This window comes from Elephas maximus, chromosome 5, assembly GCF_024166365.1.
Source record: "Elephas maximus indicus isolate mEleMax1 chromosome 5, mEleMax1 primary haplotype, whole genome shotgun sequence".
NCBI lineage: Eukaryota > Metazoa > Chordata > Mammalia > Proboscidea > Elephantidae > Elephas > Elephas maximus.
Genome location: NC_064823.1, coordinates 87,947,383 through 87,971,512, shown reverse-complemented (window position 1 = coordinate 87,971,512; position 24,130 = coordinate 87,947,383). Strand labels below are relative to the sequence as shown.

At 34.2% G+C, this 24,130-nt stretch overlaps 1 protein-coding gene across 1 annotated transcript; it reads left to right on the top strand.

Annotated features, from left to right (window-relative positions):
• The first annotated feature begins 1,979 nt into the window (after nt 1-1,979).
• Nucleotides 1,980-22,991, top strand: LOC126077144 (alpha-S2-casein-like). Its single transcript, XM_049886187.1, has 16 exons — nt 1,980-2,005; nt 4,503-4,565; nt 5,918-5,944; nt 8,134-8,160; nt 8,591-8,617; nt 10,060-10,104; nt 10,801-10,887; nt 13,417-13,443; nt 14,145-14,168; nt 15,793-15,819; nt 16,210-16,236; nt 17,287-17,310; nt 17,404-17,448; nt 19,420-19,545; nt 20,529-20,574; nt 22,760-22,991. The coding sequence occupies exons 2-15, from the start codon at nt 4,515-4,517 to the stop codon at nt 20,538-20,540; spliced, it is 576 nt and encodes a 191-aa protein (XP_049742144.1). The 5' UTR covers nt 1,980-2,005; nt 4,503-4,514; the 3' UTR covers nt 20,541-20,574; nt 22,760-22,991.
• Nucleotides 22,992-24,130: the final 1,139 nt, after the last annotated feature.

Here is a 24,130-nt window from a genome sequence, read left to right as displayed (position 1 = left end):
ATTTGTTAACACAGCAGAGTGGACTTTCATCTAGGGCTAATTTAATCCACTACTGAAGCAATACCTTTCTGAGTACTTTAACCAATGTTAGGTGTACCACAGTTATCTATTCTCAGCCTGTTTGAGTCCCAAGAATTGTAAAAACTACTCCATTGTGGTTTTTTAGTTGCCAGTGGGTCAATTCTGACTCATGGTGACCCCATGTATGCAGAGTAGAACTGATCCATAAGATTTTCAAGGCTGTGACCTTTCAGAGGCAGATTGCCAGGGCTGTTTTCTGAGTCTTCTCTGGGTGTGTTTGAACTGCCAACCTTTCAACTAGTTATGACAAACTTTAAACTTTAATAACTTTTTGAATCACACATGAAAATTGTGTAACTTGCAAGCAAGCATTTAAATATCCATGTAAAAAGAAATTATAGTAAATTTCTTCTGAAGGCACAGGGAATGTTTACCCACTATTGGAATTACATGAAAAATAATCTTAGCTGCAGAATTTTTTCGTGAAATTCTGTGATCTCTGTATTATGAAACATGTGAAAAAAAGAAAAAAAAAAACTTTTCAAAATAGTAACACAACATGAGAAAAATAATAACAAAAATTTCCTTTTTACTAAGGAAATATAATTAAATGTCAGCAACAAAAAAACATAAAATTAGATTTTTTTGAAATGCAGGAGAATATGACTTTAGGAGAATCTCCTTTATCAGTCAATGGCTAATAAATTCCCTGTGAAATAACTGTTCTTCTCTATTGTCTGAAAATGTCATGATATGTGTGATAAATTTTAGAAAAACACACAATGATAAGAATTTTGATGTTTAGACCCTGAATGTCCAGCTCATCAGCATATTTGGCTTTCTAAAATGACTCATTCCCCAATAAATGCTAACAGTTGTAACTAGACATTTTGCACAGAGGCCTCAAACGGGTGGCACTTAGGCAAAATTCAGTATGTTGTTTTTGTTTGGCCCACATGGTATTTTAAAACATTTTGAATTACTTGATAACATATAAAAAAGCAAATTTTGCTTAAATATTTAGACTCTTATCTTACCCTTAAAAATTAGAAGATGTGGAGACATTGGAGATATAAATTTTATGTCAAAATTACTGAAGCTGAGTATTAACTATTCCCTTTAGAGGAGAATCGCACTCTTAGGGAGGTCATAGTCTCCACCATATCTTAATTTTCATACACCTGTCCCTACTTTATACACCTCTATGGTCAGTATGGAAATCCTGGCGGTTAAGTAGAGATTAAGTGTTATGGCTGCTAACCAAAAGGTCAGCTGTTTGAATCCACCAGGCACTCCTTGGAAACCCTGTGGGGGCAGTTTTACTCTGTCCTGTAGGGTCACTATGAGTCAGAATTGACTCGACAGCAATGGGTATGGTCAATATAGTTTCAAGATTTGTAACTTCTACTTCAGTAGTTTCCATAGAAATACCAATCCTCTTAGTACACATTGTTGCTAAACTTGCAACAGTATGAGATAGATTACGTATTATTATTATAACCATTTTCCAGATGCAGAACCCAGAGAGAAAGGTGAATTATGCAAGTCATTTCAAATATTTATTCAAGAGATCTTAGAACCAGGAAGGCATTGGAGAACCTCTATTTTTGTCCAAAATGCCTTAACCTTATAAGTGAAAAAGAGATTTCTGGAAAGAAGGGGGAAAAAATTATCTTGAATCAAATAAGTAGTTCATGCCAGAGGGGAACCTACTCATAAAATACAGATATTCATTATCCATTGTAATGTCTTTATTTCCTGTTATCATATTCTAAATCAAAATGTATTAAAGCACTCCTTGGAACTGGTGGAACAAAAATTGGGAAGAAAAACAATTTCTAATCATAGTGGCTTCTTAGAATTCAAATGCCCTATTAGGTATTTAAACCACAGGAATTGGAGAAACAAGGTATAAATAACATTGAGAAAACCCATCTCAGATCATCCACCACCTAGTCCTCTGGTCTTCCACATTGAAAGCAAGGTAATGTTTCATATATTCTCTTTCTCTCTCACACCATGCACTTCTGAAAAGATACTATAAAACCTATTAATAACCTTCAAAGTAAAAATCAAAATAGCATTTGTGAGGGTACCAATATCTTTGTTCTATAAATTGTTTTGAGAAATTTTATTTTAATTAATACATGCTTCTCATTTATCTTCTTTATAGTTTTTTTTTTTTTTTTTTCTAGACACAGTTAATATATAGATACAGGGAACTGTTTATCATGACATTCTGTCTCACGAAGTTTCGAGGATTTATTCTGAAGGCAGGACCAAAAGAATCAGGCTTCTAGAACTCTAGCAAAGGCTTACTCTAAGTGTGATTTCTTGGACTTCTTTTTTCATCTGTAACCTGGAGGCAAACATACCTACTTAAATTCTTATACTGAAGATTACAGATATTTGCAAGATGTCTAGCACAGTGTTTGCCAGATAGCAGCTGCTGGTAACTGCAGCTATTTGAAGTTTCCTTGCCTAACGTGTTAAGAATATTTCTTAAATTGTCAATGAACATTTTTCCATGTTTCAATTTCTTTCACCTATCTATGAGTTGGAATCGACTCGACTGCACTGGGTTTGGTTTTTGGTTTGGATGTAATATACTAACATTAAGTAAATTTGATTGGGAAACAGCTATATCTGATATATTTATTTCAGATATTGAGCAAAAGGCAATGAAATATATCATCTTATACTTTTAAACAAATCTTTCTTAGCCAATGTGAAATGTGTCCGGTGCATATTGTCTGCATGAAAATATTATTTTTACCTCATAAGAGTACATGAATCTATCATCAACTACATGCTATTACTCAGTGTAAGACTGAGACATTTTAAACTATAGGACTGAAAAATTATTTTAAAATTATCCAGTGGAAAATTGAAGACCAACAATTTAATGCCTGTATGTACAAACTCTATATATTTGCATGGGTATAGATCATAAAAGCATTTTAGTACTGTATGGGTGAAAATAAAAATTACCCTTTAATTATAGCTAATGGATTTTGAATATGTAGTTAATGAGTGCTAGAATGACTTTATTTAAACTTTTTTCTTATTTCTTTAGCCACAGGGAAAAGAAGTTAAATTGATTAAAAAAAAAAAAAAAAAAAAACCTTGTGACTTTGTTTATAGCCGTAGAAATGGATACTAATCAAGCTGGAGGAGATCGTGTAGAAATCATGTAGTCAAGCCTTTCATTTGCTGGATGTGTAAAGTCAGGTACCGCTCAGGGTTCAGCCACCAGTCCCAGGTAGACCTGGGCTTAGCAGGACTCCTGACACCGGATTTGGTGTTATTCTCACCCACTATTTCTTATTTTATGATTGAGCCAGACTGCAGGTTTTGGCTCAACTTAAATCTGATTTAAAAATGACTTCCTACTGTATTTTTCATCTGGTAATCATTTATTATAAAATGCCTGTCACTGGAGATTACAGAAATAGCATGCACTAGCAGATTATAATGATTATTTTCACCCCCTACCCAGCATTTAAAAAAAAAAAAAAACTTTTTTTTTTTTTACCCAGCATGTGGTAGGAAATATTCGTTGAATGAATGGATATATAAATAAATAAGTTGTAATTACATATACATGCACACTCATTGCCATCAAGTTGATTCTGACTCATAATAACACTATAGGACAGAGCGTAACTGCCCCCATAGGGTTTCCAGGAGCAAATTGCCATATCCTTCTTCCACAGAGCAGCTGGTGGGTTCAAACCACTTATCTTTCAGTTAGCAGCAAGTGCTTAACCACTGCACCACCAAAACCCAATCCAAACCCATTGCCATCAAATGGATTCCAACTTATAGTGACCCTACAGGACAGAGTAGAGCTGCGCTATAGGGTTTTCAAATCTGTAAATCTTGATGGAAGCAGGCTGACCCAGCTTTCTTCCATGGAGCAGCTGGTGGGTTTGAACCATCAACCTTTCAGTTAGCAGTCAAGCACTTTAACCACTGCTCCACCCACCCACTGCCATCAAGCTGATTCTGACTCATAGTGACCCCATAGGGTTTCCAAGGCTTTAAACCTGTATGGAAGCAGACTGCCACTTCTTCCTCTCAAGGAGCCACTGGTAGTTTTGAACTGCCAACCTTTCAGTTAGCAGTCAACTGCTTTAACCACTGTGCCACCCAAAGCTCCTTAAATTGTAATTAGGATTGATAATCCTATGAACTAGCTGTACTTGAAAGAATTTTCCCCATTTTAGCAGTCAAGGTTTTACATTATGCTCTGTTAAAAAAAAAAAAAAAAATCAAAGAAGCTCATATTCGTAATCATGAATTTCTCAAAAGAATCTTTATTAACCTTCATTGTCCTTACCCCATTAACTGGTACAAAGATAAATAGCAAATGAAAAAAATATCTATTTATTTATAAAAATGTGTAATACAGTTAGAATAGAATATGTAATTTTAAGAGAGAAAATCTATTACTGACTTTCTATATATATTTTTTACAGGGCCAAGTAAACATGAGGTTCTTCATCTTTATCTGCCTTCTGGCTGTTGCTCTGGCAAAGCATGTAAGCATAACGGAACACGTAGGGGATCTAGTCTTAAAAGCTTAAGAGAGTGAGCCTTTACTGCTTGCAGAAGCTCTCAGGGTGGGTCTCAGTGAAGAGAGACTACTGTAAGTGTGTGACCTTTCTATTTGTGATCAAAGAGTGTGTTGACCCTGTTTTACATAGAATGTGAAGGTAAACAAACTTTCTATGAATGTCTTCACTATAGTGTTGCAAAGGCTATAGTTATAGGAGAAAAGGCATATATTTCCCTTCATCTATGTTTGAGAAGTCTGAATTTTTTAGAGGACTATCCTCACTCCCCTAGCATGTCTCTGGAAGTATAAGCAGGTCCCACCACTATGATCTGTGATTACTACATCAGCTGTCAGTAAAGTGAGGAAAGATTTTACCATTCTTGTTTTACTGTCTTGATTATTCAGAAACAACGATGATAAAATACAAACAAGGACATGTGACAGAGCATGGAGTTCACAGGCCTGAATTTAAGTGGTTACTTTGTAAATTACTCACCAAACTCCTGAGGTTATAATAACAATATTCAGGTCACAAAATAATGTGTCTGTAACAAGATAATAAATGTGAAAATGCTTTGTTAACACACACACATACATATATATATATACATACACACAAATATTACTGTTTATGTAATTCTGTTCTATCAACATTATTACTACCATCATCCCGAAAAAGAACACACCATCCAACTCCTTCTCACCCAACATCTCACTCTCCCCATAAGGTCACTCTGATTATGGTGTTCGGTTCTTTGCTACAACACACATTCCCACATCGAAGAGATATACACAGATAGGCATTTGTGCCTTCTTAAATTTGTAGCTATTGAAGAGTAAACTTAAGGTAAGAATTCCATTCCTTATATGAACAAGTTATATCAAAATGAAAAAAAAAAAAAAGGAAGAGAACAATGTTTAGAGGTCAATATTATCGCAAATCAATTGCTTCTTCTCTCTTACATTGAGATGTAACAACAGTCTCCTTTCAGTTTGGTAGTTGGTCTCAATCTTTTCTTTTAGTAGACACATTAACTCAGCTAAAAATAAAGAGGTGCCACTAGCAAGATTAGGATACTAAAATACTACTTGTGGCAGAGTTTTCTGGAAACTTAAGAATAATGTTATGCTTGTTTATTGATCATGTTTGAAACTAAGATGACTTTTCAAAGGAAACTCTATTCCACTAAATTTCCCCCATAAACAGTTGTTTAAAATTCCCTTCCCAGTAAAGAGTAGAGACAGAGATTCAACTTGGCAGCTTTAAATAAGTCATAAAAGTTACATTTGTGTTTCTTTTGTTTTTTTAATTTTTGTTTGTTTGTTTATACATAGGAGATGAAGCACCTCTCATCCAGTGAGGTAAGGTACTTTATTATGATCACAATTCCTGGTACCTAACAACATAGAGTAAGTTTTTACACTCATTTTTGTGACCAATAGCACTAGATATAAAATCATTAAAAAAAATTTTAAAAATTGAAATGCAACCATGGCTAAAAAGTTTGGAGATAGTAACCCAAAATCTATGCATCCAAGTATACCAAGATTAGATTTGTGCACTTTTACACTTGCTCTCCAACGGTCAGTCATTCAATATCCATATTAATACAGAGTAACAGTGAGCATTTGATATCCTGTGAATGCAATGACAGGTATCCATTCTTCATGCACGTCCGTATCTACATTAAATGCTAATTTCTAAATGCCTTCTCGCTCATGAGCACTTAACAGATATCTAAGGCACCTTCTATGTCTCCCAAATAATTGTCCTGTTCTCTGGCTGTGTAGCTCATTTTTAAAAATTGGGGAGTCAAGTTTACTCTGTAATTCAGGCAAAGAATAAGTATTTTATATTGAATTACTTGGAGAATGAGTGTGGATTGATATTCTTCAGATAGGATGAATAAATTTTATATAAATAAAAAATAAAATCATATTACCAACTTCTTAAGAAATCTGATAGCATCTACCAGGAAGTAAGTCATAATTTTTTATATTAAATATGTTTTGAAATAATCTATCATGTTTATATGGCAATAAAATGAATATTATTTATTTTGCAGAAGTATAAGTAGGATAATAATGTGGTCTTCCAGATCAGAAATGTAAAATTAATCTATTATTGCCTTTTTGTTCTATTGGTGGGATCTATTTTCTATCCATTGTTAAGTCATCTTAACATGTGCCTATAGTATTATTTTTTTCATCACTGAGCATGAAGTAGGTGATATTTTCATCATCTTAATTACTGTGAAATTAGATGAAAAGGATCCCAGGAAAACATATTTGTGGTCTATTTATGAACCTTGTTTTCAAAATAGCATGTTTCTGAAAGGAGTTCTTATTTATGGTCTTTGATTCCCTTCCTGAATCTGGTCATCATTTTGTATTTTCTTAGCTACCATTTTATATTAATTTTAAAAAATTCTATATAGGAATCACAGTAAATGAGAAGTCCCTCTCAAATCAAGACTTAATCAACACTTACTCTTTGTTTTGTTTTGTTGTGTTTTTTTCAAGAATATTCATTCCAAATCCCATGAGGTATAATACTGTGATTTGAAATCTAACCATAATGTATAGTAGAAATATTATATTGCTTTGATTAAAGTTGAAATTAAGGAGCCCTGGTGGTGCAATGGTTGAGCACTCAGCTGCCAACCAAAAGGTCAGCCATCCAAAATGCACCAGTGGTTCTGTGGGAGAAAAGACCTGGCGATCTTCTCCTGTAAAGATTACAGCCTAGGGAACTCTATGGGGCAGTTGTATTCTGTCATATAAGGCTGCTATGAGTTTGAATCGACTCCATGGCACACACACACACAAAAAAAAAGTTAAATTATCATAGATGGAAAATGTATTAAATGTCAAACAATAGAATTTGAAAACGAGGCCAAAAACATAGGCTTGTCCTAATTCAACGAATAATTCAGTTGAAGATTTATTTGTGTAGAAATCAACTATCGACTAAATACTTCTCCAGTTCTCAAGAGACCTAGTGACTGTGTGATTTTAATTACTTAAACTATATTTAATGTTTTTATCAAAATTGACTCTCTTTTAAACTTAAATAAACTTGATTTTAATAGAAACTATATATAATCACTACCACAATCACAGATTTGATGACTTAATTATGTGTTTTGTAATATACATTAAAATAAATGAATTATTATTATTTTTTAAGTTTATTCTAAAGTACTGCCTAATTAATCATGTATATTCATCTGCCTATTTAACAAATATTTGTTGAAGAAGAACTATGCCCTGGACAGTCTCCTGGGGTCTGAGGATACAACGGTGAATTCAACAAGCAAAATCTTTCTCTTCATATTCCAGCTTTCCACCCTTGGCATGTTTAGTATCAGTTAGAAAATTTTGCTATAAATTGCACAAAACCCAAACAATGGACATAAATCCATTTTTATGCCTCTCTTAGTGGAAGATGGGATGGCTCTCTACAGTCAGTATATTATGTCTTTTAAATAATTTATTTATTATTTATTAATAATAAATATAATTATGTCTTTTAAATAACTTTTACTCAGGAAGTCACAAAGAAGATAGATGAAATGGTGAGATATTTTTATTCATTTGATCTATATTTGATTGATGTTATTAATACCTAATATTAAATATTAATAGTAGCAGGTAGATCATCTAGAAAAATTGTCAGCTAATAAATCAGAAAAAAAAATTTTGTATTGCTTAAGAGTGATAATTTCACTCTGCCCACTTTATTTTGTTACCCTAAATTTGCTCTTATTCTCATAATTGAGATACTTCTATATAAATAACAGGTAATGTTTATTCCCCCCACTTATTTTCTGAAAGTAATTAGCAATGAGTAGCTAAGAAACATGATTTTTTTGGTTTTATTTCAGTTCTTCTTTTGACTTTTCATGCCAATCAAGAAGTAATTACTGATATTCAAGGAATAATGTTGAGGATTCAATTTCACCTGGTTTAACAGATTTTTATCATTATTCATTATTATTTCTCAAGGAATCTGCTAGCAGTTCATCTAGTGAGGTAAGGTACTGTTTCTTTTAAAATCAAAGAACCGCTTCTTTCAAGAAATAACATTCTGGTATTACTATAAAATAATTTGATAAATTATAGCAAATCCAACAGTCATGGGAGATAATGGAAAAACCCTACACATGACTCATTTTTCAGTGCTGAAATTGACTATTTTTACAAGAGGCATTATTCATTCCACCCCATTCTCTTAGAAAATGTGTATGTGACTCTATAGGACACTGCATTTTAAAGCAAGCCTACAGGGTCTCTTGCTATGAGTCAGAATCGACTCAACGGCACTGGGTTTGTTTTTTTTGGGGTTTGTGGCAAATCAAGAGCTTGCCAATTGCCTTCACCATAGATTCACTTTGGTGACCCTCTTAATATTGTTTAAAGATGGCCCCCAGATTAGTAGCATCAGCACCTAGAAATTTATTAGAACGGCAAATTCTTAGGCCCCACTCCAGACTTACCGAATCAGGAACTCTAGGTTGGAGCCAACCTATCTGTATTTTAGAAGGGTTTTTTTTTTTTTTTTTTTTTTTTAGGGGATAACTGATGCACATCAAACTTTGAGAACCGTGTTTGAAGGGACTTGAATGAGGGTTCAGGTTAAGAGTTGAATAGATCCCAGGTACAAGAAACACCTTCTCTGGTAGAAAGAGCGAAAGTGTGAGGGCATCCTGGAAGGGTAAGAAGTGTGATTATGGGTTTATGGGTCCTGGTCCAGAGACTTGTAGGCTGGGGTGATGCATAAATTCTTCATAGCCAGTGCCATGCCTGACCCTTTCTGTAAGGAAGTCTTAGTCTCATACAGACAGCTTCAGCCATGCTTGTCACTTCATGAAAGAACACGGAAGGTTTAGTTTGCTACACATCTCACCAGGCCTATTTTGCTTGTTTTCAGGCACCTACCTACATTATGTAGACATATGAAATTGTCTGAATAATGTAGAGATGATAAAAATCTTTGAAAAAAAAATATTTTAGTCACGTTATTAAGTTAGAGTTCTAATGATAAATATTTTCACTTATTTAATTCTCAATAAATGACTTGATTTCTCAATGCTAGTGACTTAAGCCCTGTAAACCCTGGTGGTGCAGTGGTTAAGAGCTACAGTTGCTAACCAGAAGGTTGGCAGTTCAAATTCACCAGGCATTCCTTGGAAACTCTGTGGGGGCAGTTCTACTCTGTCCTAGGGTCACTATGAGTCAAAATCTACTCGAAGGCAGTGGTTTTTTTTTATTTAAGCCCTGTAGTCTCTATCTAACATTGTACTAAAATTATTTAGACAAATACTCTATGACATTTAGGTAAAGCTATTTCTCACTTTGTTCCTTTAGGAATCTGCTGAACTAAAGTAAATAATTATCATTCAAATAAAATTAATTTAATATCATTGACTGTTTTTACTTTTTTATTTTTCTAACATGGTCTTTACTTTTAACAGAAAAGTGAGCTGACTGATGAAGAAAAAATCTACCTAAAACAGCTGGTAAGTTTTTAATACAATTTATTGCTTCAAGCAAGAGAGTATATTTTATTCTTTACTCTTTCTTCTCCCAAATGATCACTTGTTATTTCTTCTCAATGCGATGTTTAACACCAAATTTAGGATAAAAAATGCTTTTTCCTATTGTTACTCTGATATGCAAATATTATCTCAACATTTAATAAATATCGAAGAAGAACTGTGCCACAGACCACTCCATATATATCAATTTAAATAACAGTTGAAGGTAAGTGGTGCTCTGAAAGATCAAGGAACCAACCCAGGGTCATGGGAATATCTAAGCTTCCTTCTCTCTGACTCCAAGTATCCGGTTTTTTCAACCAGATACGGGGGCAGGGAGGGGGGGAAGACAAGCTGAGACACTCTTAACACACTCATTTACTTTTTACAATCAGTCATTTTGATCTGGAAACCTGCATGAACATGATTTTTTGAATTCTGCAATTCACTTGATGAATGTAGACACTGTTACAGTGAATTTTTATCTTAAAAACTCTGCTTTTCCTTGATCAAGTTACCATCACTTAGACATGATCTGAATAAAGTTCTAATTCATTTGGTTTTGTCCAGATCTTCCCTGACCAGTGAAGGAAATTCAATGCTTGTTTAAATACTGTTACCTTTCTTTCCTTCTGGAACAAAATAAACGAATTTTACGATGAGTTGAACTTTCCCCAGTATCGCCAGGCTTATCGTCAATATCAGACGGTCATGAACCCATGGACTCACATGAAGACAAAGACCTTCCGTCTTGCTCCTGTTCTGGTGAGTTCTGCATTTGTCTGTTTTCTTCTTGCTTTCATATAAAAGAAAGAATAATTAAATTCATGAGCGAAAGGTCTTAAACACTTTTAATGTAAAAAGTAAAACACATTTAAATAAAATTTTCTAGGACGGAAATGGAGCCCAAAAAATGATTTAGTCCAAATACTATTAAAAAATTGAACTCAAATGTCCTAAGATTTACTTAAATGTCATTTTACTTGAAACTAACAGCAAATCTTTGAGGTACGCAGAGGTAGAGAACATCATCTCCATTTTATAAAAGGCACTGAAATTTAAAGAAATGAAATCACTTGCTAAAGTTCTAATTAATAAAGTCACTTTGTTTCATAAAACCTTGTTTTACTTAGGGAACTTTTTCAAACACAAGGAATAAGTGGAAACCGAATGTAGAAAGCAGGCACTGCATTATAAACAATATGAGATTTAGAGACAGAAGACCTGGATTGAGTCCCAGACCTGCCTTGAACGAACTATGTTACTTTGGGCAAATCATTATACTATTTCTTGGATACGAACGATTTTCCTAGGAGACTCTTTAGAAGTTAAAGATACCATCCCCATCACTAAGAAAAATAAATAAATAACCATTTCATACTAAGGATGCCTAAGGAGCATCCTGAAGGTCAAAACCCATTTTTTCCCGAAGTACCTTAAATCTTTATCTCTTATGTCCACAAGGTGACAGAGTTGAGCCACAAAGACAATAGATTATCTATGTGATACTAAGCTATTAATCAGTCAAATGAAACAGTAACCCTGTCAAAAATAGGATGAGGAAGTCAGCTCACTATCCCTCATGGTTTATAAATTATGTTCACTGCAGTAGTGGAGAGGTTACAGTTATAGGTGAAAGCATACACTGCACTCCATATAGCTTTGAATTGGCGGGGAGTGATTACCTTGGCCTCGCGTAGCCCTTTGGCAGTATGTGCAACGTTCACAGCTACAATTGTGGATTCCAAAATCAACCTTCAAACCTGCCTAGAATTTCACCATTCTTGATAGGAATAGTTTGGAATATCTAATAGTCATATACGGACCAAGAATCTGACAGACGAAGATATTAAGCAAAAGTCCTGGATTTGAGTGGTAACTAGACAAGTTCCTTGCAAAACAATATCGTTTCTATGAAAGACATTTTCTTATACATGAAGATCTAATTACAATATTTTCTCCACAAAACAAGTAGGATTAACCAGAGAATATATGTGAAAGCGCTTACGTGATTTTTTTGCAAAACAAAAAAAGTAAAAAAATCATTTTACTAGATTACATAAGTGAAAAAGCTTAAGTGATTTTATTGTAAAAATAACTATATATATGTAACATAGCAATAATATTACCATCATCATTTTAAGGAATAATTTATAATTCATCCCTTATCCCACACCTAGCAAAGAGTAAGAGACCATATATCAATCCCTTCTTAACCCCCAAAATCTACATCTCAAAAGATCAACATTTACCTACTATTCTCAGTCTTTGCTACTTCATTCATCCCTGTATTTTAGGCATATGTTCTAGCTAACTTTGGTGTCTTCTTGTCTTTAAAGCAAATTTAGTGGTAAAGCTAAAGTGGAGAATTGCATATGCAATACATACAATTTAAGGAAAAGTATTTCAGTTATCAACTTGACATGCAACAGTAGTTTTTTCTCACTTAGGTTCTGCTAGTCTTAACCGCTGTCTTCTGTATCTTTTTATTCAGTAGTTGACCCCAAGAGTCCTTTTAATAAAATATTTTTACTCAGCTACAAGTTGTGCCACTAGCAGTTAACTAGTATACTAGCTAGTACTTTTGCCACAGTTGGATTTTTATTTTCATTTTTTATATCAAGAAAAATGCTTTAATGTTCAGCTTATACTTATCTTTGATTGAGGACACTTGCCCAATATTATCATTTTCAGCATTTATCATAAAGCTGAATATATACTTCCTTCCCTATGGATTCTATCATTGTAGTATCATTATATTAAAACATTGGGCATTCCACATATATTATTCTCTATTTTAAAAGGTGGTAACATTAATGTCTATAACCCAACACCTGAACCAGCTCCTAAAATGTAATAAATACCTGTCAGAGCAGTCAGTGGTGGTAGCTGGGCACCATCTAGTTGTGCTGGACTCAGTGTGATGGAGGCTGTGTAGTCGTGTTCCATGAGTCCTTTGGACTAATCTTTCTCTTGTGTCTTTGGTTTCTTCATTCTCCCTTGCTCCAGATGGGGTGGGACCAGTAGATGTATCTTAGATGGCCACTCACAAGCTTTTAAGACCCCAGATACTACTCATCAGAGTAAAAACAAAACAAAACTGTAATAAATACATTAACTAGAACCAGAATTTCTTCCAAGTTCACAGTCATTTGTGTATTACCATTGTACAAAACCATAAGGATTTTGCAAAGCAGACCCTAATTCAATTAAATTTTTCTTAGAAAGACAGATATTAGACTTGACCGTTTGATTAGGCCATCAAACTGAAACTTATTTTTCATCTTTATGCAGGACAAAGAGGACGACTCCTCCAATAAGGTAAGGCATTTTCCTGCAAAGACAAAATATCGGTCTTCAGTAGCAAATGTTGAGGCTGTACTGTCTTTATATATTGAGAAAGACTGGTCTTTCTCCTAAAGTTTTATTTTCATGTATAAACTAGATTTTAGAATTAGAGAAAATGAAAATAAAAGTGACTCAATGATAAGAAGCCTTTAGGATAGTGCACCAAAACTGCACACATTCAAGATTAGCCAGATTAGATTTGTGTACTGCCAGACCCTAGCAAAAATGTGCAATAGCACTTCTTTTGCTAGTGATCGCTGAATAATAATGATACCAATCCAGGGGTCATGGTGTACCTCCTCTGTTTTGTGAACAAAGTGTGAAGAATCCATTCTATGGCTCTGGATTCCTCAAGTTTGTACATTAAATGCTAATTTCCCAAAATGTTCCTGCTGATGGGTACATAACATAAATGCTTAAATACGCTGGGAATTTCACCCAACAATTTGCCTGGTTTTATTATTTTTTATATCATCGGTGAAAAAAAAGAGAAACTGCATGGGGGAAAAATAACATTTGAATGGGAAAGTAATTTAAATGTTTTACTCCTTTTTCTAAGGAACCTACCAGCATATCTCAGAAAATAAGTCACAGCTACTAAAATTAAATAAATTTTTGAAGCAATTTTCTTTATTTTGTTATGGTTATAAATATGTATTATTTCTTTTTCTAAGGAACCTACCAGCATCTCTCAGGAAGTAAGTCATAACTACTAAAATTAATTATTTAAGGTATATTTTTTTATTTTGTTATGGTTATAAATAAATGTCATTTATTTTGCAGAAACATAAGTAGGACCCAGGTTCTCCAATTCCTACGAGGAATGGAGATTTTACCATTTGGTGGTTTTCATTTTTATAAATTCCCAGAATTATTTTCATTTATTATTATTATATCTGTTTACTAAGCAAATAATTACCTAATATTTTTCTTAAAATTTATTCTAATGGAAATTTTATATAAAGAGTATTTAAACCACATTGAGGGAATTGGTGACTGAGTGGTAGATTTTCAACCTTTCATACAGGAAACTGGGGTTTGATTCCCAACAGATACACCTCAGGAGCAGCCACCACCTGCCTCGCAGAGGAGGCTGAGTGTTGCCATGATGCTGAACAGCTTTCAGCAGAGCTTTCAGACTGAGATGGACTAGGAAGAAAGTCCTCGTGACCTACTTCTGAGAATTAACCAGTGAAAACCCTGTGAATCGCTACGATCCAATTCACAAGTGATCATGAGAATGGCATGGGACTAGGCAGTGTTTCTTCCATGGTGCATTGGATTGCTATGAGTCGGGGCTGACTCCATGGCAACTAACAAGAATATCTAAATCACAGAATTAAATATCTTCTTTGATATACATGCACATATTTAGTGTACTTCAAAATAAATACCTAAACAAAAAACCAAACCCGTTGCCGTTGAGTTGATTCTGACTCATGGCGATCCTATAGGATAGAATAGAACTGTCCTATAGGGTTTCCGAGGAGCACCTGGTAGATTGGAACTGCTGACCTTTTGGTTAGCAGCCGTAGCTATTAACTGCTAGGCCACCAGAGTTTCCAAAATAAACACAGTACTCTTTAAAATGTTCCTTAATAAGCTAAAAAAATTAATATTATGAATATATTCAATCTTTTCAGAAATACATAGTTAGCAAGCCCTCTCTCCCTTACGGGGCCCTGGTGGCATAATGGTTAAAGAGCTTGGCTGCTCACAAAAAGGTCAGCAGTTCGAATCCACCAGCTGCTCCTTGGAAACTCTATGGGGAAGTTCTACTCTGTCCTAAGGGGTCGCTATGAGTTGGAACCAACTTGACAGCAATGGGGTAGGGGATGTCCCTTACCAAGGAGCCCTAGTGACACAGCAGCTAAGCTCTCAGCTGCTAACCAAAAAGTTGGCAGTTCAAACCCACCAGCCTTGGAAACCCTGCGAGGCAGTTCTACTCTGTCCTATAGGGTCACTATGACTAGTATTTGACTCAATAGTAGTGGGTTTGGTTTTATTTTTTTATGTCCCTTACATGATTTTTAAATCTTGGGGTGAGTGAAAGAGTAAAACAGTGAGTAAAAGAAGGAAAATTCCATTCCACTTCAAGGTTACAATCCAATGAAACACTAGTTGTGTGTTCCTACTAATTGGGGAACTCAATTACATCCTTCAAACTTGGGAGAACTCATATATCATTCAAACAATGGAAATAAATTCCTTCTTATTCTTCACTTGATGGAAGAGGGATTTTTCTCTCTATATCCAAGAGGAAATTCTGTATAGCCATTACATAGGAAACAGTTTGTTTAATCCTTCTTTATTTTCTTTAAGGAAACCCTAAAGAAGGTTATTGATATGGTAAGTATTTTTATATTTATGTAGCTATATTTGATTTAAAATTTTAGTAGGAAGATACGGTATGCTTTTTTGTTGTTTTTACGTAAAAACACGATGTTTATACGGCCCCTATTTGCATTTCCTTCAATTGTTCTTAATTCTCTCACTTAAGATACTTTCATTTCTATCTAACTTGTCTCTTACATGTTTTTCACTTTTCTAATGAAAAGCTACTTTTACAATTGTTGGAAAAAAAATTGTACCGTTATTTTTACTTGTCATACTAATGATCATATTGGTTACACGAAAAGTTCTGTCATATTATTGATATTTAAAAATAATAATGCTGCTAACTCAATTGACCTTAGTCTTCAGATTTTTGTCTTTTTTTATTTTTTTTAATTTCTCAAGGATTCTCCTCGAAGCTCATCTAGCGAGGTAAGTGACACTTTCACTGAAAGTAAAAAAGCAATCCATTCATCTACGAATAGAACACTTTTCTGTGATGTATGCTTATTTCAACAAATTAGTACCTGCTATTCTTTTATGGCAATGGTTTGGTTTGGTTTTTTGGTATCCTGTTAACAAAGTCACATTAAAATACACACGAGAAATAAAAGAAAAACTGTAAAAAAAAGTACTCAATTCAAAGTCATTTTGGGATCTAAACGTAACTGTCACTTACTCAACATTAGCTGTCCCATTCCAGGCTCTCGGCTAATGTATATCATAGCCTGATACTTTGGAAACTGAGTTTTTTAAAAACAGACCTATATGTAATCAGAGCTTTCCAATTGCTTTTACCTTAGTTTTAGTCTCCCAAGTTGGAATCACCTCTACGGCAACTTTTTTTTTTTTTTTTAAATATCAATTAGGAAATTGAATACTGAGTGGGTTAGATGAGTTGTATAGGTAACTAGAATAAGAACCACTTGCTGTGGTAGAAATAGCCAAGTGGTGAGCACAATGGGAAATGTCCTGGGAGAGCGTGAAGCATAGATTGTAGCCCAGAGTCTTGAGGCCTCAGGCAAAGCCCAAGGTCTTCCAATTTAGTGCTTTAGGAACCATGTTTTATCCTTTCTTTCAATCTCAAGAATCAGTCTCAACCTGAGAGCACATGGCCATGCCTGGAAAGGCCAGCAGGCTTTAGTTTGCCTCCCACCTCACCTAGCCTATGTGCTCATTGTGTTGCCTGCCTACTATCTAATCATTTGTCATTGTTTGAACAATGTACACAGATAAAGATTTTGCAATAACACATATCTTCAGGAATGTGCCACTATATTAACAAGAGTGTGTGCTCTGATAATGAATGTTTTAATTCATTCAATTCTTAATCCTTTATTCAGTAATTAAGACTGTATTTCTCATGAGTAATGAATTGGCTCTCAATCATCCAGTTATCTGTAGATCTCTACTATAACTATTTAGATATAAATTACTGGTATGTCATTCAGGTAGAGCTGATTTTGACTTTCTTTCCATAAGGAATCTGCTGAAGTATCCCCTGAGGTAAGTAATTTTCACTGAAATTATATACATTTAATATTACCCAGTATTGATTTCTTTTGTATTTTTATAACAGTTGATTTTGATTCTTAACAGAAAATTGAGCTGAGTGAAGAAGAAATGGAATACCTGAAACAGCTGGTAATTATTTCATAAACTTATAATTCAAGCAAAAGAATATATTCCAGAACATTTTCTTCCCTCACATTATCACTTATCATTCAATTATAAAGAAATATTTAAAATCAAATTCAAAATAAAACATTCTATTATAGTTGCTATTGTTATTTAGCCATTATCTTGGCAGACAAATTTGGATCTATATTTTAAGAAAAGGTCCCTGGGTAACACAGTTAAGTGCTTGACTATTAGCCGATAGGTCGATGGTTTGAACACACCCAGAGATGTCTCAGAAGACAGGCCTGGCAATCTGCATCCAAAAGGTCACAGCCTTGAAAACCTTACGAAGCAGTTCTAATCTAACCACATGGGGTCACCATGAGTTGGAATCAATTGGATGGCAACTAACAACAACAACATTTAAAAAAAAATTGCTTGGAGCAATTACTTGATTTTGGAGGGGATGTAAACCTCAAAATAAGTATTTTAATTTCAAATGATTTAGTTTAGATACCAGTGTAATGTGCTTGGGGTGCAAATAGTTAACACTCCCTATACTCTAACTTCTCTTTGACAGCATAGCATGACCTGATGTCTAAAAACAAAAGTCTATTAATGACTATTCTCAAACCATAGAAGTCTTTGTAATTAATCCGTGAAAGGTCATCGGCTTTGGAGTCAGACATTTAATATTCCAACTCCAGCTCTACTACTTGTAATATCTTTGACATTTAAATACTTAGTCTTTCTCAGCTACAGTATCCTCAACTAAAAAATGAACTTAGTAATACAGCGCTAACCCTTCTATGAGTATCATGTAAGTAAAAATATGTAAACAATATATTATGCAATGCTGGGGATAAAATAAATATATTAATAGTACTCAGGTTTATTGACATCATCCTCCTATACACTGTAGAATTTTTCTCCGAAACTTTTAAAACAGAACCAGTGTGCATTCCAATTCTTTCAAACTGTAATTCTCCCAACTGAAAACCTACTTGGTTTTGCCAAGTTCTAATCACTACGAGTTGAAATTGACTTCACAACAACCGTTTTTTTTTTTTTTTTTTAATTGCTGAGTCCAATGGACTCAAACATAGCAACGATCATGAAGATGGCCCAGGACCAGACAGTGCTTCATTCTGTTACACATAAAGTCACCCTGAGTCAAAAGCAACTCGATGGCAATCAACAATTGCTATGATGACCTTCCTTACAGTATGTCAAAATGATTCCAGTAGCATTCTCTCATTGTATCAATTTTATCATAGCCATTGATCTATCACTAATGATTGCCTGGCAATTTAAAAAAATTAGTTTTCTATTCATTAAAAAAAAAAACAAAACTGCCATCAAGTAGATTCCAACTGTGTAAATTATTTCCTGAGAAGTTGCCATTTTAATTTCATTTTTATTCCCTATAATAATCTGTGATAAGGTTTATGGAGCAGGCTTAAAGAAAGAAGTTGGAGATAGGGAACATTCATTGTACGTAAAATATGTGACCAGCACTGTGCTGTACGCTGGCTATGTGTTAACTTACCGTAATCCTGCAAAGCAAGTGACCCTTAGAGAGATTCAACAGCTGACTCAGAGTCATAGATTCCAGTGAATAAAATCTGAGAAATTGTGCTGAACCTATCTGGCTGTAAAAACCAAACATGAAAAAAAAAAAAAAGAAAAATTGGACACTGACCTTGGAAAGTCCAAAGATCCTCCTCTTGCCTTCTTACTGTTACAAATGTTTTCTTCTTTTCTCTTAGGCATTTTTGTGTGAGTGCCTGAATTAACTACAGGGTTTCTTCAATTCTGCAATTTGTTCTATAAATGTAGAGAGATTTACAATTATTTTTATATAAGTAAACTCTCCTTTTGCTGGATCTGTTTGGAAAAAAAAGAAATTACCTTAATAGGTAAAGTTATAATTCATTTTGAACCATGAAAGTAATTAAATGTTGAGTAATTATTCATGATTCTCTTTGTTTCTAGGTAAAACTTAACCAGGTTTACGAAAAGTTTGCCTTCCCCCAGGCTGTCCAAGCCGTTCACCCACCGCAGACAGCTGTGAGCCCTTGGCGTACTGTTAAGATAAACACCTACCCATTTCCCATTCTGGTATGTTTGATTTAGAAAAAAAAAAAAGTTTTTAAAAATATAGTTACACTTTGTGTCAAAAGAGAAATAAAGAAACAAAATAAAGAAAAAAAATCCCAAAGGGTTCTCACATAGAAATTACAACAAATTTAAATAAAAAATGCCACCAGAAATGAAATAAAAAATCATATAATTATAATACAACAATATACAATCATAAAAATACTGATAAATAATCTCGTTTATGTTGGATTTTATTTCCCTACATGTTTGCATATATATTTCACTTGATTTTAATTCCCTAAATGTGTGTGTGCATATTTCACTTGATTCCTACAGAAATTCCTTGAGGAAAGAAGATACAGATAAAAGTAGTTTTATTTTACAAAGGAGTCTATAATTTAAGGAAATGCAATGGCTTTTCAAGCTGTACTTAACAGTTCATGCTCATTTAATGAGAATCCTTTTTTTTTTCCTCTTTTATGTCCCCCGAAACTATCGCCCCCAGCCCCCAGCCCCAGCCCCAGCTACTTGATTCCTCAAAGGATTTGGATGTGTCTAGGAAACTACCACCCTTTTGCTTTGGTCCAGTTGTGCCGACTTCCCCCATATTGTGTGTCGTCCTCCCCTTCACCAAAGTTGACACTCTAATAAGGATTTTTTGACTTAGAATGCTTTTTTCCTAACATGGAAGAGAGAGAAATTGAATTTGGAAAGCTGACAATTTAGTATAAACTTTGAAGGATTTGGCATCAGAAGTTCTAGAGCCGAGACCCAGAACTGACAATTCTCTGGATGAGGTTTTTGATTTTTCATTTTTGGATATGATTGAGTTTCCCAGACAGCATGCAACATTTAAAGATACGTTCCTTATCGTTATGGAAAATAAAAATTCCATAATTTAGGTTCAAATGTTAGATTCCTAAAAAATGTTTTAAATAGTTCAAGTGAGATGTAAATATGCTTTGTGACATAAATGTATTGTAATTTCTTTCTTTTTTTAGAGGAACTTTTAAGGTTCTTGAAATAACTGCTGCTACTTGACCTTGGGTAAGTGCCTTCAGGCCTAGAAATTGAGCAACATTTTAAATAAAATCTTCAGTTAAGAATACAACATCAAAGAAAAATTATGTTTAAATGATAAAATTTGAGCTATTCTATGATGGAGCTCAGGTGGTGCAGTGGTTAAGACCTTGACTACTAAACAAAAGGTTGGCAGTTTGAATCCACCAGCCAGTACTTGGAAACCCTATGGGACAGTTCTACTCTGTTCCACAGGGTCACTGTGAATCAGACTTAACAGCAATGGATTTGGTTCAACAGGTATTCTATAATAAATTTTCCTGCAGTAATTTCTCTGGAAAAAACTCATTGATAGATTTTATCTTTTGAAACACCTAAAGCCTACTTTCTCAGCAGCAGTCACTATCACTTTCTTTGAGATTTCATCTGGAATTATATTTGCTTTCATGATAGATTTAGAATCATGATATAGACCCAAGTCAGTCTGATCCATATCAAAGATGCTCCTTGTGGAGTCACCTCCTTTTTTTCCTAATATTTTCATTGGAATATTAAAGTTTTCTCCTTTTCAAAATTCCATCTCCCTTAATTTGTCTCTTTTCATTCTATCTACATATACTAAGTTTAAACTTTTGGTCAAGACCAAAAGTATGTGTAGTACAGTAATAAGTACACGTGGCAAACGTGACAAAGTATACCACAGCAATTCAATAACAGCTGACATTTGTTGAGCTTTTACAGTGTGCTGACCGCAGTTCTAAACCCCCTTGTCTATGTTAATTAATTTTATGCTTATAACAAACTCCTAATATTGTTAACATTAATGACCAATGTGTAGATTAGGAAAGCAATACTCAGGGAAATTAAATAGTCTATGATCAAAGTGCATTTAAAAGTGAGTCAGGATTCGAACCCAGATGTCCAGCTCTTTGGCTGAACTTCATCTCAAACACTCCACTTCTGAGTCTAAACTGCAAGCAAATGCAAATGAGATATTAAATTGCGAGGGCAATTTTTTACTTTATACAGGCATTTGTCCCACAATTTGATTCTCTTTTGTCTGTTTGGCCCTTCTGATGTTAGAAAAGAACCAGACAACTTTTCCAAATAATCTTATGTGAGAAAAATAGTAATATAATTCACATGGAAAGAAGCTGAGGTTGCAGCTGTATTTTCTGAATAGATACATTCAGTTCATTGTCATCATTGATTCATTCTATATTTTGTGAGTGCTCATCAAGACTCTTCCTCTGTGGGAAACTTGTGAGCTCAACACTCCTTAACCTCAGTTCCAGAAAAAGAAAACATTTGCAAAAAAGTTTAGTAAATGTTAAATTAGAATTATAAGCATGATACTGTGGTAGTATGAAAAAGTCAACTGAGGCATTTGATTAAGGCCTGAACTATGACCTTTTAGAAAACTAGAAAGACTGCAAGCAAAACAATGTCAAAAGGATATTCTAAGGCGGAAACAAAATCACCAGAATATTCACAAAATAAACCTATACATAAACTGGTTTCTAATAAGATGGATTATGAAGGGTTTACTTTTAAGGAGACTTTTTAAAAATATCTTCAAAAGGATGTTTTCTGTTAAATACAATTATTTAACTGACATCTAGATTTCATTTAAAATAAGTACTTGGTATGAAGTGATCATATATTTATGCTGAAAAACTACTTGGAAATTAAGAATAATTTAATGGCTCCTTCAAATTTTGCTGAAAATATAAATATTTCCCCTTTTGAGCAACTAGAAGTATTATTTTTGCATAACACATTGTATAGTTTGGTTATTAATTTGCAATCATTTAGTCAGTTATACAACGAATACATCAGCACTAGAAAATATTAACCAGTATTAACTATGCTGTTGTTGTTGTTGGGTGTTGTCGAGTTGATTTTGACTCATAGTGACCCCATGTGGCAGAGTAGGGCTTTCCCATAGGATTTTCTAGGCTGTAATCTTGATGGGAGCAGATTGCCAGGTCTTTCTCGCACAGAGCCGCTGGGTGGGTTCAAACCGCCAGCCTTTCAGTTAGTAGCCCAGTGCTTGACAATTTTGCCAGCAGGGTTCCTTAGTATTAACTATAAATAAAAATATTCTGTTAGACCAGTATGTATATTTATATGTTTATATGTGTGTGAATATACATATATATTCTGGAATATTCATTTTATAGACAATCCAATGTTTTCATTTTATTCATAGGCTTGACTGGAAAAAATCATGGTGTCTTCATCTGTCACGTCACCTCATAATACCAACATGTGTTTGACATACTTGCTGAAAAGACTTCATTAGTGAGGCAAAAGAAGATTATGTGGAATATTTTCTGTGTTGTTTATAGTCTCTGTGTTAGTTCATGTTGGATATGTCAGATCTAGATTATGGCATCATATTAACTGTACTTATAATTAATTAAGGCCTTTCACCACTGTTTCTGGATGTAGAACCACATATCTCTTCCTGTAACATTAAAATTGCAAATGTACTTTTAAGTGTGTGGTCTTTATTTTCATTCCTCATACTTAAAGACTAGTAGCAACTGACTTAAGCCAGCTTGGGCAGCACTGAAATAACTTTGTGTACATTTGGGGCCCTTAATTCCAAGTGTGCCTCTCATATCTGGCAACTTTGAATGCTACAAATTTATGGACTTAAGTATAGCTGTATTCTCAACACTACTAAACCCTCATCGTTTTGGGAAAATAATGAAAAACAAAATCTCCTGCTCATTCAGAAATTTTTCTCCAGAAAACATAGGAAAGAAAGAAAAGAGTTTTATTATTAAGTATTAAATCAGATTGTGATGTGCATCACAGGCAGTCCACTAAAGAGATTGCAAAGGCAGAAAGAAATCACCTTATCTTATACAGCCAGGCCAACAGAATGCGTTACGTATATGTTCTCAAGATGAAGGATAAAGAGTCCTCAAGTAAGAGGACTGTACAGCACCACTTGCTACACGTAAACAGTAACCAGTTGTTGTTGAGTCAACTCTGATTCATGGTGACCCCGTGTGTATCAGAGTCAAACCATGCTCCATAGGGTTTTCAAGGGCTGCTTTTTGAGAAGTAGATCTCGAGGCCTTTCTTCCCAGGCACCTCTGGGTAGACTTGAACCTCCAATCTTTAGTTAATAGCAGAGCATGTTAAGTGTTTGCACAATCTTTTGTCATACATAGTTCGTTCTACATTCTCCTAGTAACTAGGGTTTGTAACCTACATGTGTTTCCTAACTGACTCTATATAAATGAAAAATAAGCATCTCATATCTTTATGGCACAGTTTTGAAACTTGAAGCCAGACAGCAAGTTAGGATCCTACCCTCCCACCTGAGACTGGGAGATAGGAGTGCTGTCTTTCTTGATGAGAATATTTCAAGGAGATGACTCACACTTTCTTAAGAAAAAAAATATTCCTGGATTGTAAAACTAGCAAGAAGTTTATTTAACTTTTAAAAAGATTTACAAACATATCAAAAGGACAGAGACAGAATTTACAAGTTTTCTAAACTAAATGTTCTAAGAACAGGGAGCAAACAAAATCTCTTTTCCCTTTTGCACCAGGAAGAATTAAA